This window comes from Gallus gallus, chromosome 3, assembly GCF_016699485.2.
Source record: "Gallus gallus isolate bGalGal1 chromosome 3, bGalGal1.mat.broiler.GRCg7b, whole genome shotgun sequence".
Taxonomy (NCBI): domain Eukaryota; kingdom Metazoa; phylum Chordata; class Aves; order Galliformes; family Phasianidae; genus Gallus; species Gallus gallus.
Genome location: NC_052534.1, coordinates 34356876 through 34372242, shown reverse-complemented (window position 1 = coordinate 34372242; position 15367 = coordinate 34356876). Strand labels below are relative to the sequence as shown.

The 15367-nt window shown below is 43.6% G+C and overlaps 1 protein-coding gene across 1 annotated transcript; it reads right to left on the bottom strand.

Moving 5' to 3' along the window:
* Positions 1-1645: 1645 nt before the first annotated feature.
* HNRNPU (heterogeneous nuclear ribonucleoprotein U) lies at positions 1646-15129 on the bottom strand. Its single transcript, XM_015283991.4, has 14 exons — positions 14176-15129; positions 13195-13306; positions 12991-13064; positions 10615-10754; positions 9135-9234; positions 7963-8075; positions 7321-7584; positions 6985-7104; positions 6409-6537; positions 5890-6058; positions 5118-5357; positions 4436-4638; positions 3150-3221; positions 1646-2762 (listed from the first exon to the last, which is right to left on the bottom strand). The coding sequence occupies exons 1-14, from the start codon at positions 14912-14914 to the stop codon at positions 2709-2711; spliced, it is 2529 nt and encodes an 842-aa protein (XP_015139477.1). The 5' UTR covers positions 14915-15129; the 3' UTR covers positions 1646-2708.
* Positions 15130-15367: the final 238 nt, after the last annotated feature.

Genomic DNA, 15367 nt, shown 5'->3' with positions numbered 1-15367 from the left:
GACCTTATAAGCTGTGAAGTTACTCAATATGACAGATGGTTCGGCCCTCCCATGCTGACAAGACGCAGCTGTGCTTTCTTTGCATTGGTGCTACATTACCAGACTTTTTCAGGGAAATAAATGGAAAGTGAAGTTTTTTGGCAGAGTAGCAATGCTCTAGGTAAATAAACTACTTTCACGTCAAAATAGATCTCCCTTTTAACAATACCTACTGCTAAGATAAACTGAAGGAAGTTTTCCCTTGTGAATGAGTCCAGGCTGAACAAAGCCTCGCACAAGCGAAGGCCTGCTCTGCGATGAGCAAGGCAAGCATCCAGACTCACGTATCACATTTCTGAACTAACTATACTTGGATAGTAGTTACGGCAGAAGCTTGAGGTTTCTGCACCTGAAAACACAGGGAGCAGTTAGTGCTGAGTACCTTAAGGCAACATTCCTCAGTTAGGAGTATTTTTAGTTGACATGTACTCCTATTTCAATTGTAAGCCACTTAAAGCCCTTCCTCTCCACTGTGGCATTAACACCGTTATGTTGAACAGAGAAGAAAACAGCCCAGACTTTTGCATTAAAATACAAACTTTACAAGCACATAGTAAGTGTAGGCTCTTATATTTCAGTTTAAGACTATATAATTTTATAGAGTACCAAAATAAGCAAAGGATCAGCACTCCATACAAAGTGTTAGGTTCTTAGGAGGAAGGTAGAAGGGAGATGGAATTTAATTACACTAAGATTTTCTTTGCAAGTCTAAAGAAAATTCCATTTCAGCAAAAACAGAGTTGGGTTTATATTTCCCATATTTCTAGTTCATTAAATAATGTTTCTTTAAAGACAACTTACATTGTTCTCGTTCAAAGTAAAGGGATGATTTAAAGCAGTATTAACAAGGAGGTGGTGCTGTTAATGTTTAATGTCAATATGCAATGTCATCCGCTATAAAGGCTAGAAGAGCAACACAACTTTATCGTTACTTTCAAGGACTATTAGAAATTGACTAACATTTGAGGAAAGTTTCAAGCACACTACACTGCCTCTAGCTCTACGCTGCTGCTGCTAAGCCTCTGCAGTCTGTACGCTGCCAACAGGAACTCGGCACACAAATCCCAACTCCCAGCTGCTGGCAGCAATGCCTTCACATGTACGCTGTCAGGCCAACTTGGAGCAGTTATGCTTCTTCCCTGACTCATGGCATTAAGATGCAGTAGGTTATTAGCTAACATTATCACTACAGTTTTACAAAAAGCGTAAGTCTGAACAAAACAGCAGTTAAAGCGCTCTGCTTAACTTCAGGATTAATTCTGTGACAACTCTCCTCTATTCCCTGCGGTTTCCTCCTCTACTCCTTCCCTAGTTTCTATTTTACAATAAATAGATTCAGTGGATTTACATGATGCAAGTGAAACTCAGAAGACTTCTGCCCTACACATGTAACCGTTAAGCTGTGAGATTATACACGTGATACACCTCTAACAGAGCAACCACTGGTTTAGATTGTTAAAGAAACCTTGTAAAGAAACACAAGTATTTCAGCACGTACAAAGTAATGAGTTCAGAACTGTCCAACATTGTCACTTCCATACATTCTCTTCCTCTTTATAGCTTTAAAGGGATTTAGACCTTGATGGCAACAATCCCAAAACAAGAGTAAAATGAATTTATTTTATTGCAAACAAACGTCTAGAGTTAAATTTCTCCACCCACTTTCTTTAAAGAGAAAAGGAATCAGCAGGCTAAGGAGATACACCCATTTGAGAATCGACATGATTAAAAATTAGATATAAAATGGGTGACTCACAGTTTCATTAGCTTACAAAATGGTGGAGTAACTACTACAAGCACACTAGGTATACAGTATTTTGTGGGGAAGTTATACAGACACACAGCTAACTTCATATAGATCCCATTAGACAACTGGATTTACAACAAGTTTTGTTTAATAAGAAATGGGCAAAGCCAGCTTCTTTTCAGAATCAAAATGCAGAACAAATGGAAAAGAAATTATGGTGGTGTACCTTCACAAGTTTGAGCCTCCACAAGTAACGCAACCAAGTTTTACAACTTTAAGAGCTTCTACATACACTCCACCTTCACTATTTAGCTCCAGGTTTCCTCTTCACCCCCGTCTTATTGAGTTCCAAATGTTACAAAAAAGTCCTAGTTTATTGCCAGAAACTTTTACCTCCCCCTTCCCTCCTCCCCACCCAAAAGCTTTATAGAGAGGATGGAGTGTAATACGGAGCTTTACATTATATATTCATGAGGGCTACGAAGGAGCCTCCGCACGAATCTGGTTGCTCATATTTTGATCGTACTGTGACACGACTCACGACTGTTTCTTAGAAATTGGGGTAAATGGGGGGAAAAAGGAGAAAATTCTTTAATAAAAAGACACCAGGTACAAAGCAACGTTTTACTTTTGTTGTGGTAAAAAAAAAAGTCACATTTTACAGATAAAATGTAGAACCCTGAAATACTGACACATTCTCTTTTCGTGCACAATGCTGAGGTTCTCTTACGAATCACTTTAAAACTGCAATTAAAAATGTACAAAAAAAGAAAAGAAAAAAATCAACCCACAAAGCTTCTAAAAAAGGAACCCGCAGGCACTTCCTCTTGTGGAATGTTTAAAAAGTTAGCCTACTAAAGAAAACAGTCGACTTCTTGTGAAGGTTTGGGAGAAATATGTATCAGTTCATTTATTTGGGTATTCAATAATATCCTTGGTGATAATGCTGACTCCATGGCTTCTGACCCCAGAATTGCTGCAATAAATGGATAAACAGTTAATTTAACGCGTTAACACATAACACGGTCCTTACAGAAAAAGTTTCTCAACAGGTATCTAACTTCTCCAGGAACTTGAGATTAAAATCCTCTCCAATAGCAGCAAACCCCAAAACAACTGGAGACGGTTACGTTCACTTCGCAGTAGTAACACAGAGCCCAATACTTCATGCCATTAAGACCGATAAGCCATAGCTGATACCTGATATATCAAGCCAGATTAAGCTTTGCAGAGAAAACTATTTATAATATGACTTGGCATTAGAAGATTCTGCTATCTGGTGTTGGTTACACATTCATTTCTAAGCATTCTGAAACAGTCAACAGTCAAATTAAAAGGAAAAAGTTTAGTTATTGCTACTTACACCCTGCTGCCACTGGTTGTAGCCCTGAGATTGGTTTTTGTAGCCACGATTATTCCCCCTTCCTCTGAAGTTCTGCAAGAGGACAACAGTTTTGAGCTACCTCATCCATGCAGACTTTTCAGAAATACACCACCACCAATCCTTCTACTGCCACCAAAACATCACACGCTATACCCAGCCTTTCAAATATCAGTATCAGGTCTGGGTTAAGACATAAAAATGTAATACCAAAGGCCTACCTCAAGCAGCTGCTTCTTAAAACTTGGCTGTTTAGCACCGGTGGTTTTACCCCAGACTCAGACTACTGTTGCCAATGGTTTGGAAAGCTGGCTAATCCAGTTTTGACTCACCCTATATCCAGCTGCTAAACTGCACTAGGACAACTAAAAATACTAGAGCTTGCCTATTTTTAGTTAGGAAAGACTAGTTGCTACAAGGATGTTATCTGATCGGACAAAAGGATATGGGTCATACAACTTAAAATAGAAGAGTTAGGTCACAAAACTTTAAATAAAAGCTATGGTACAAAAGACTCCTTGATACTGGTAGATAAAATACTGCATTTCCCCTTTGTATTAGACAAACCTGAGCCACGTTTATTAGCTTGGGCTCCATCTGCTGGCTCTTCAGTAATCCAAAGGACATTTTCAAGTACTTTCACTGATACTGTGTCAGTTTAAGACTGAGGTCAGTATGTCTTTGATAGTTCGATACAAGATGTCAAAATGACCACTCTCTCCAGAGCTATTTTAAGAAAATTCTTTAAATGCTTGACTTTACCTTCAACACAGATATGCTCTGACCTTACGGTCAAACAACGGTTACTGATATTGCGCATCAGGTCAGAGGGCATGGGGGAATTAAACAACTTATTAGTATAGCTATTCCTATATGGACTTTTGCATACCTTGTGCAGTATCAAAAGCAGTACCCATCTCCAGTTAAACTGTTGGGACCATAAACAAGACTTAAGCATGAACTGCATGGGGCAACTCTACAGTCTATCACAGAAGCTCAGACTACGAACTGCTTTAGCGTTTCTGTTCGATTGTAGAAGTCTTTAGCTTTAACAGGACTAAGACAGTCCTACTAGGAAACCACTGCATCAGTGTTAGCTCTTCTTACAGCTGTAGGCACGTACTCTTACCTAGAAAGTTGAATCTTTTGCTATGGAACCAAGTGTACCAAGCTTGCCACTGTCCACAGCTAACAAGTCCTTCAACAACAGAACACTATCCAGAGTACTGCATATCAACTAACAATTTCCCCATCAAAAGCATTATTACCTGGTTGTAGTTTCCCCTGTTGGGCATTCCACCTCTGTTATAGTTTCCTCTGTTTGAGTAGCCACCTCTGCTAGGAAAGACAGGGCCACGAGGATAAGGATAGCCAATGGCACCGCTGCTGCCGCCACCGCCGCCACCTCCTCCACCACCACGCTGTGGCATATTGCCTCCCCTCCTGTTGTATCCACCTCGATTGCCTGGGACTGCAGAGAAAAGTTTGCTCAATTCACGTAACTGTACGTCTTACGTATTTCTCACATAGTTACAGCTCAAAATTAAGACTCTTAATGAAGGTGAAAAAACAAGATGCCAAAATTCATTGCAAAAGTTCCAGTGCAGAGATTTCAAGATAACCTTTTCTCCGTGCTGGCCACATGACGTGAGGATACAAGATACCCTCTTAATATGGCATCCTACACAAGGAAGCACTACATCTACAGTAAGAACTTAAACTGTACCTCAATCTACACAAGCAGCGTAATTTTTTGTGATCCTTAGCTGTAACATGTCAGAAAATTAGCTTTGCACTGAAGGTCAGGCTATTAAAAACTTACTGGAGCAAAAAAAAATTGCTGTTACTGTCACATAATGGTTGCAAATCAAGTAGGACAAGCTTTTCTTTTCCTTATTTTGGCCAAGTATCTGTTATCCCCCAAATTTATACCCTTATTTCTAGGCTCACCTCCTCCTCTGAAGTTGCCACGCATGTTGAATCCTCCACGCCCCCTCTGCCCTCTATTAAACTGATTTTTATTGCTCTTCTTGTTTTTCTTTGAGCCAGTGTTCTGTTTCTTTTCTGGCGGAAGAGATTTCTTACTTTCTTCTTTATATTGTTCCAAGAGTTTCTGAGCTTCTTCTTTTTGCAACTCTACATAGATTATTTCATCAAAACATTCTGCTACCTCTGGCAGTGTGAAGTTCCCTATAATTGCAAAAACACTGAGTATTCAGCATCTCCATTCAGCTACAACTCAAGCTGTATTTAACCACCTTCCTCTCATTCTTCCTCCCACCCCCAACATTCTCTCAGCATAGGGACAAAATTACGTAATTTGAGCAGTAAAGAAAGGTAAGAGTGACAAAAGAAATAAAAGGGTCTCCATGGAGTTGCCAGTACTGTTCCAAACCTTGAAAGCATTCTGCCTATGCTTTTTTTTTCTTTTATAAGCCTCCACTCAGAACATCAGTTTCTGCCAAATATGTCACTTAAATAGGGCACTTTATGCCAAGACAGCTTTGTGCATCTGCATGAAGCATATCAGCATAAATGAGTAGTGTTAAGGACTGCAGCAGAGGGAACACAATATAGTGTTGTCCTACAAGTTACAATAGTCTTCCAGTTTTGTTTAAGTACAACTGTTTAAGATAACGTAAATTTTTAGATTTCAGGTTTACTTAATCCTTTAAGCAGATATTCAGCATCCTAAAACACAGTATAGGATTATGTTCCATGCCTTTCATTTTGAGAACTGCATGCTCTGGAAGATCTTTTCCCTCCACCTCTGCCTTCTTTTGTGTTCTTTGCTTGTAGTCTTCATCTTTTGGGCAAACAACAACTGCTTTGCGCTGGAAGCCTGCAAACAGGCACATTTTTCTCCTCTGCGCAGCTGCAGACACATTTGTCTGAAAAAAATGCAGTAACTTACTACACGTAGCTGTCATTGTAAGAGTTAAGGAAGTCAACTTATGGTGTATAGACTTCACCTCTACAAGAGCTTGCATTGACGTTTACAAATAACTGGATATAAAGAAGCTGCACAATGCAAAGTTACGAACGAGCTCATATCAAAGTGTTACACTATTCCTCCCACATCCCATAGAAGTCCAGAAAAGCATTTGTAGTAGCATCTCAACTTTGCACATTAAGTCAGTAAGTGAAACGACTGCTATTAAAATATAACTTTAATCCCACTTAATTACTACATTACAGCCTATAGCAAAATTCCTTAACAATTTTTTACTGAAGCTTCTACCTGATCCAAAATGAAATTCCGCTTCTTACGAGCTGCAATCTCAATGAATTTTCCAAGACACTGTGGAGCTCGCTGCAACAGTGTGTTAAGTTTCCCAGTGTCTGCCATCTGCCGCTTAAAACCTGCAACCTATAGAAATGTGAGTTATAGTAGACGTGCAACTGACATTTTGCTTTGACAAATTTATTTTCAGCTGGCTTCAGGGATTTTCAGTGTCAGACCGCAAATACAAACTTCTGATTCAATTTCTTTGTAAGTAAAGAATTTGGGTGAATTGATACAGCTGAATCTAAGGTATACTCATCGTATTTCTGATTCAAAGCTGCATTTTCTGTACCGAGGACAGAGACAAACAAACGGGTAAACATCAATTACTTACTGATTGATACTTTTTATAAAAGAAACTTCAGAATCTGGCCATGTTGTGTATGAGAAGTAGCTCAGCACGATAAGATCTTTAACAGTCACAGTCAGTCAAATAACGATCATGTGTTTGTTAGATTACTTAGACTGAAGGGAATTCCCTGGCACCCAAAGACCTTGGATTTACAGCAAGTCTGTAAATGATTGACTTACCATCATTTTGTCCATAATAGTATTTGTCCCAAGAATGTTGTATTTCCCAGGATTTGCTGCTGCGTGTTTAGTTACCCATGTAGTCTTGCCAGCTCCAGGCAATCCAATCATCATCACCACCTATTAGGACACATTCCATATTTGAGATACTAGCTCACAGATATTCTTTAATAAGCAACTTAGCCTAGCAAACCTAATGAAAATCTAGTATGGAGAGAGTCACAAGCTACTCAGTATTAAAGCCTTCAAACAGAAAGGTGAATTTTCTGACAGCTTAAAATCCAACACTTCTATTCATCTCTCCTCAACAACTTTTGAGGTAACCAGGAAACTTACCTCACAATCTTTCTTTTGCTCAGGTCCCTTTGGTCCTCGAACCCTATCTTCCAGGGGGACCTTCTGGATGAAGGTATACTCTTCAGGTACAGGAAAGTAAGGTTCATCCTTCTGACCAAAGTTGAACTCAACCGCACAGTTATGGCAGAGAACATGTGGAAAGAGTGGGCGCCCATCAAGAACTTCCTTACTAATTTTGAATGCAACACCAAGCTCTTGTCCGTTCTTGGAATATGAGAGCTCCACTTCATCACCATCAAAATTCTGTTTTACAGACAAAGCATTAGTTTGTGTAAAAACATTCACATTGCATTGTTAAGGCGCATTAACAATTTCACCATACTAACTGTATTTAACTTCTATAATACCACTATAAAACGAAGTAAATCCTTAAAGTGGGAGAAGTCTTTAAATGTCAACGGTCACATTAAGATGTGATTATTTTTTTCAAAGCCTTGGAAAACACAGAAAAGGTTGACAGCAGCCACTGCCGATTATACGTGCTACTTCTACCTTCTCAATATGTTAAACAACTTGTCTTTCTTCAAGTTTCTCTGGATTTCATCAACTGCTTCTCACATCAAAGCAGCCTGAAAATTAAAGGACGTTTTTCCTCAAGAGAATATTTAAGAGAAAACTTACAGCAAAACATCCAATCACATCATTTTCATCAAACTTCTCACCAAAGTCTTCAGTCTCACAATTGCATGTCTTTATTCCTTTTAGAGAATATCCGTAAGAAAATTCTTCTTCACCTGAAGAAGAAATTTAAACTTATTAAAAATATGTATTTTCATCTAGCTGTTCAGAAATGCAATCACTTCATAATTACTTAAGTGAACTGCTGTTCAGAATGTTTTCATTGATGCCAAAACAAGCTATCACCCCCAGAATAGCTACAGCTGTTTCTTGCATTTAAGAATTCAATACTCTCATTTAAAATTGAACAGCAGTGTTTTCCTCGCCCTAACTTTAACAGCTTTATGCTACTGGTTCCAGATTCTTGGTGACAAAATGCTGAACTTCTAGCTAAAGACACGAGTAAGTATTTTTAAACTCTGAAGACCTGTTTGTGCATCAGTATACCTGTAATGCAGTTAGTCAGAAAGGCATTTCTGAATTAAGTCTCCAGTAGCACTTACCCCTCCCCATTTTAAAGGGAGTTTAGCAGACATTCAGCCTATGCGACAGCTGAGGATGAAGCTGCAAGGAACAAGCTAACAGCAAATGTCAAACACAAGAACTCAGATGGAATTTAAGTACTTATAACTAGAAAGTTGCTGATATCAGAATGTCCCCATTTGTACACATTTTCCAGACATATCTCATCAGCAGCTATTAGTTAAAAATACAGTAAGTATCTCTTCCCATTTATCTACTGAAGTTGTTTGTTGTTCCAGCTCCTTTTAGAAATAAGGTTTCTGCCCCCCAACTCCAGAATAGTAACACAATTATCTATGAGTTTTTCTTCCCTGAGTAAGCCTTATAATCTCAAAAAAGAGATAATTAAAAAAAAAAAATCACTATTTATGACAACACACAGAAAGGAGAAATCCTTAAAAACTGCCAAGTTTTAAGGAATGTTTTTCACAACCCACATAGAATTAGTTCTCAAATTACATGCATCTTCAACAGTTAGGCTCGTTTGGTCCCAGTAATAAACTTCCACAATGTCCAGTGAATAACTCAAGACCCCTTTTCAAAGCACATGGACTACAATCACTAAGTTTTACAGCCACTTTTCTCTTAGCCAGACAGGAAAACTTCAACCACACAGACAACATATAACACAGAACAAATACTTGAGGTCTTACCAAGCAACATTCCACTTGTGTTCAGTGACCAGCCAACTCGCACCTCATGTATATCAATGTCTTTTGTATACAGGTGTTTAACAGGAATCTTTTCTGTAACCTATTTTTAAATTGTTCATTAAAAGTTATGCAGTGCTTTTTAAGACTCCAACAAGAAAGAAACAACAGTAACATCAAGAACCTTTATTCCCTGGTTACATCTTTACAAGTCTGAATAATATGTGTTTTGCTTAAATACAAGACTTAAGCACATCTGTGAAATCACAAACCAGTCACTAAGCGTTCAAGTCTCTTGACTGGTGGAGATACAAGACACCGTATACCTTTGGACCACTTAATCATAGCACTCTCTTGGTAGTCAAAAATATCAACCCTCTTGATACTGTATTAAAATTACAGCCCACAAGGAATACATCTTTATCAATTAGAAACTCTGCTACGACATTGGGATTAACAGCAAATTGCTTTGCCAATAAAGCGTGGTATGAGATGAAAACACTGCTCTGGGCAGACCTGGGGAAATACTACACTTATCCCTTTTGCAGAGAAAGCAGAGATACTAGGCAAACCCAAGAGCATTGCAAGCTGAAGGCAAGCAGCTCTTCCTCTCATCGCTTTCTGTAAGATTTCACCAAATTGAAGTGGGGAAAAATTGTGGGGCCATTATACCACCAGTTTCCACAAACATTTGAGTCACATGAGCAAGGAAAAGCTTAGAAAGTAACAGGACAATAAATACAATGTTTCGTGTTCTTGTTCTCCCAAAGTTATAGTCAGCAATGAATGGGATCACTACCGACTTAATATGTTAGCAGTTAGATTTGGAAGTACTGGAAAAAGCGAACAGAATAAGCACATATCCACACACATTTTAAACAAATAAGGGTTTAATGCTGCTAAAAATAAACATATTTGGCTTCATGACTCCTGATTTTCATCCCTCATAAGTGGGAGGAATCTCTTTCTTCTAAGGCTGATAGCTCTTTTCCATTTCAACCCTGTAAGGGAACCCCGTTCTCTAAATTCAAGAGCCCAGCTAAATACTCACATTTTTTGTGTGCACAAGGCATAATGGTTCAGGTCAGAAGGGACCTCTGCCGGGCAGCTACCAATCTCCCTGGGTATTTTGTTTTTGTTGTTATTTTTGCTAAATCCAAACTTTTTGGAATCTTCACAAAGTACACACAAGTGAGCTTCTGACTATTATTACAATTCTTTATGTTTTGATGCATGAGGTGCCACCTAAAATTCTTGGTTCAAAACTACGACAGCAAGTTCAGTTCATGTCAAATGCAACTTTCTTTTCACATTAAGTTCTTAAAAATAGGAAACAGTTTTGCAAATTAAGACATCTTTGATTGAGAACCATTTCTCAGCCTCATTACATAATGCTTTCTTTAAGATCTAAGACAGAAACAAAACATAAACGGTATAATATTTAGCTGCCTAAAACAGCCTCCCACAAAAATGAAAGTCTTACCTTCATCTCAAAGCAGACTTTGCCTTTAGAAACTCCATAGGAAGCTCTCCCCCCAGCCCAAAGGAAAGCAAAGCTTTCCATGGTCAGTGAGGAAGCACTAAACCGGTCTCTGGAGATTTTAAAATGCAGGTCACAGTTATCTGTTAACAAAAATCATTGCTTACTTCAGTTTAAAAAAAAAGCAACACCAAAAAAACAACAAAGCACAACTTCCCAATTTCATGCACTAAAAGTGACTTCAGTTTTCCGAGGTGAGTTTAAGACAAATAGCTGCCATTTGGCAAAGGCTAACCATCTTTCAGGAAAAGAACTCAACACATGCCAAAACACTGAGCTTCAGTCCAAAAACTGAGGAAAATGCAACTAACAAACATGATTTGCAAGGTGCCACCTTCCACCACTCAGTTCCCAGGCTTTCTTTTCTCCCCCTGCCTGCACAAACACTTGACTTCCATGTCAGCTATTTCAACCTTATTTGTCAGTTACCTGATGCAGCCTATCTGGAATACACATGATGCTCTTTGAACTACTTGCTAGATACCTTTTTGTAAAGCCTTACTCCTCATGTCTGAAAACAGTAAGTGCAAACACGGCTATTTTTTTTTTTTTAAGTACAGAAAGTAGTACTGTCTTCAAGAGATACACAGTCCTTTAGCAAGTCCAATTACATTAAGCCAATAAAATAAAGTCAGTTAAGTGCAGATAAGCACACAGCACATGATAAGTGAGCTCATTTCGTGTAAAAAAAAAAACAAACCCAACCAATCATGATTTGCAGTATGAACTCAACTATCACTTAGAGAGAACCCTAGGAACCTTCAATGGAACCTTTGTTATATAGGCACCTCCAGGGCTGCTGCAATGTAAAGTTTCAAAGGTATCTTCCAGTAGCTTTCAAAATGACAATGCAAAGCGGTAACGTGAGGTGTAGGATATGGCACTTGAATTCCCCAGAGTAAGGAATCCACAGAAGGAACTCTGAACCTATTTGAGTTATAAGAAAGGTGCAAAGTTAGCATCCAGAGGATCTTCTGCCCTAGCAGGAAGTCTATATGATGCCCAAACACACTAAAATGCAGCTGTCCCTGCATTACTGGTAATTCTCAAACAGGAGATCTTGTTTGCACAGAGCCATCTGCGGCTACAGTTAGGACTTAAGCATTCCCATTAATACTTCTAACTGTCGCAGGAAACCCAAACAAAAGTGATCTGCAGAATAAAACAGTGTAGGTTACTTTTAAAGCAACACACAAGGAAAGAATTTCTCGTCAATACGCTCTTCTAAGACACAAGTAAAAGAAGCACTTAAAAGCACTAAACCTCTTATATGTCTGGATCGTCATAGTCAAAAGAGAGCCAAGCTGTTACACAATTCCCTCTTTAAAGCTGTGATTGACGGGGTGCTTCCAACAGCCTGCTGACACTTTCAGTTACAGTCTGTCTGTAACAGAACTTTCTACTAGATACAATAATCGGAAGTAGCTACTGGTCAGTGATAGGGAGAGTTAAGAACTCCCACAAAGACGGCTACTCACCAAGTTAGCAGCTGGAAGATAATGGCATATTCAGCAAAATACGTGGCTGTAAACTAATGCCTCCTTCCATTTCAAAACATTTCTCAGGAAGAAAAAACCTGAAACTACTAGCAAATATGCCAAATGAAGCCAAAACTTAAGGTCTCATTTCATGGCATTTTAAGAATCCAACAAGTTAATGCATTGCCTCAAGTTTTTAATTCTGCAGTAACAACTTATACTTACCCCAAAGAACACAGGTTTTTACCCTGGTCACGGTATACCACAGTAGTACTTACACAAATCACCTCCACACCACCTCCAACTCTCAAAATACACGAATGGGTCATTTATTTTTTCCAAAAGACTTAAGCTGATTGTTAAATATCTCAGAAAACAGCAGAAGGAACCCCAAAGTTGCTGACACATAAATAAGAGTTCAGTGAGTTATGCAGGAAACTCAGTCCAGGCATTTTACTACCATAACTATCTACTATTGGTACTTAAAGTGAGAGGTTGATGTGCTACATTATCAATTTCTCAAGCTGCTTCAAGTATCATCTATACACACTGAACACTCAGCCAGTCTTCTCATATGCAAGAGTAGTATTTCAGTTAAGGTTTCTTCAGCAAATTAGTATGTCACATACTTCGTGGTAAAAATTTAGCTGAATATGGTTAATATGAAGACTCATGTACCCTTTTGTATGCTAAGATGGGAGGAAGGAACATTTCTGTGTTGCTTGGTAATGTAAGTCACCAAACACTTTACCCCACACTTCTGAAATGCGGGGCTCTAAGATTAATAAGATTAAAGACAACACTGTATCTCTGCGAACCAAAGGAAAGCATGGGTACTCACAGGTATCGAGACACACCACGGTGTCATCAAAGTGTTCATCTTCTTCTTCAACAGGTGGTTGAGGGGACTTGGCCCTAAGAAAAAATAAGCGAAGACTGAAGCCAGGCATTCTTCCAGTGCAAGAGGAAAGGTTTTTTTTGAGAGCAAGCCCATCTTACCTCTCCTCATTCATAAAATGGGGCCCAGCATTGAAAGCTTATTTACCTGCTGTATTTATTTTCTTCAATGTATTCAAAATATCCACGGCCATGGTCTTCACGTGGTCTCTTGACACCCCTCTTTTTCTCACCAGGTTTTTGTTCTGTTTTGCCATCTCCTGTAACAAAACCAAATGATTTTTAACACCACAGAGGAACTCTTTAGTTGGAAATAAAATCCGATAACAATGCTTTCGACTTCAGAAAGTGCAAGAGCACCAACAGCAAAACAATAGCAGCCCACGGCAGAATCCCGTTTTTCACTACAATAATAACATCATCTCAAGTTTTCTCTGGGGACTCAAAACGCATCTGCTAAAGCGCCCTAAACGGCGACGGACGCGACCACCGATGCACCGCGAGGCCGAGCGAAAGCCCGGGCCGCTCCCGTGCGCTGCGCGGAGGAGCGGACACAAAGCAGCGCGGCGGCGCCGCCCGGCCCGCACCCCGCCGCTTCCAGGCCGCCCGCAGGGGCACGGCGCGCCGAGCACGACGGCGCCGCCTCTCGGCCGCCGTGCGCGGCGGGAGCTCCGCGCGAGGCCGCCCGGACGCCTGCGGGGCAGGGATTCCGCCTCCGCCCGCCTCCATTGTACCAAGCCTTCCCAGCGCCATCCCGCGGAGCCCCGGCCGGAAGTGACGTCACGCCGCCCGGTGCTCCTCAGCACAATACAGCGCGCCCCAGCGGCCCCTCGGCGCCCGCCCCTCCCCCCGTCGGTCCCTTCCCCGCGCCCGCCCCTCCTTCCCCCGCCCCGCGCACGGCCCCGCTCCCCAGACCCCCGCCCCCCGCGGGGCTCCGGGCCCGGCGCGGCCTCGAGGGGACCACGCGGCACGGGGGCGGTAGAAGCCCGCTCCCTCCCCCCTCGCCCTCTCCCCCGGGGGAGGCGCCCGCTCGCGCCCCGGAAACCGCCCCGCCGCCCGTTGCCCCGCTCCTCGCGGCGGAGGGGGGGGATTAACGGCTCCCTCCCCCCTTCCCGCCGCGCACACTCACCCCCGGCCGCCTGGGCCCCGGGGCGGCCTCCGCCGCCGCCACCTTCTGCTTTCTTCTGCTGCTGCTGCTTGGCGGGGCCGGCCGGGCCGGCGGAGGCGGCAGCCGCCGCGGGCCCCGATGCGCCGGCAGCGCTCTTGCCCGGGGCCTCCTTGGCGGCGGCGCGCGGGGCGAGGAGCGGCTGAGGCGGCTGCTGCTGCTGGGGCGGCTGCTGGGCCTGGGGCTGCTGCTCCCCGTGCCCGTTGGCGTCCCCGGCCGCGGCCTCCTCCTCGTCGGCCAGCTCGTCCTCCCCCTCCTGGAAGCCCTGGTCGTCTCCGTTCTCGTCCTCCTCCTCCTCCTCTTCCTCCTCCTCGCCGCCCGCCTCCTCTTCCATCGGGCCGCCCCCGGCCCCCGCCCGCTCGCCGTTCTCTTCGCCCAGCTCCATGGCGTCGCCATCGGCGGCCTCCAGCCCTTCCTCGTCGTCGTCCTCCGCCGCCGAAGCCGCGGCCTGGTCGAGGCCTCCCCCCTGGCGGAGCTGCGCGGCGCCGCCGCCGCTCTCGGCCGCCTCCCCCTCCATGCTGCCGTTGCCAGGCTCAGCCGCGCTGCTGGCGGGGCCCCCCCCGCCGGCCTCCTGGTCCAGCGCGGCCTGGAGCCGCTCCATCAGGTCGGCCTTGAGGCCCTTGTCGGAGAGGCGCCGCTTTTTCAACTCCTCCTTCAGCTCCGACACCTTCAGCTTCTTCACGTTGACGGGCGAGCAGCTCATGGCGGCGGCGGCTCGATCCCTGGGCGGCGCGCGGGCGGCTCTGGGCTCGGGCGGGCGACGGCGGCTCTGGGTCGAGGCCCCGGCGGGAGGCGGTGGGCGGGTGGCGCGGCTGGTTCGTGCGGCTGCGGCAGCTGCAGAGCGGACCCGCCTGGCGCCAAATCCTTTCACCGAGCTCGCGAGGGAGACGCGCCTCGCGGGGCCGAGCACGCAACACTGCCCGCCCCGCCCCCGCGCACGTAGTCCCTCCTTCCCCCCCCCGCCCCCCCGCTACCGTAACGGCCGCCCGCGCGCGCCCGTACCGTAAATACCCGTCCGAGAGCAGGGTGCCGCGCGGTCCCCGCTGCCCTCAGGCGCGTGGCGGCTTCCCGTGCCCTGCCGAGCCTACACGGCCGTGCCCGGACTCGCGGCGCAGCCGGGGGACGAGCGCCCCTCGCCCCGCGCTGCGGCCGTACC

Bases quoted from the DNA above. Each gene is read 5' to 3' on its own strand.
- HNRNPU (XM_015283991.4), bottom strand. From the start codon at position 14,914: ATGAGCTGCTCGCCCGTCAACGTGAAGAAGCTGAAGGTGTCGGAGCTG. The intron at 6,538-6,984 runs GTAAGTCAATCA...ACATTTCTATAG, and splicing joins CTATTATGGACAAAATGATG to GTTGCAGGTTTTAAGCGGCA. The intron at 4,639-5,117 runs GTGAGCCTAGAA...TTTTCTCTGCAG, and splicing joins TGGCAACTTCAGAGGAGGAG to TCCCAGGCAATCGAGGTGGA.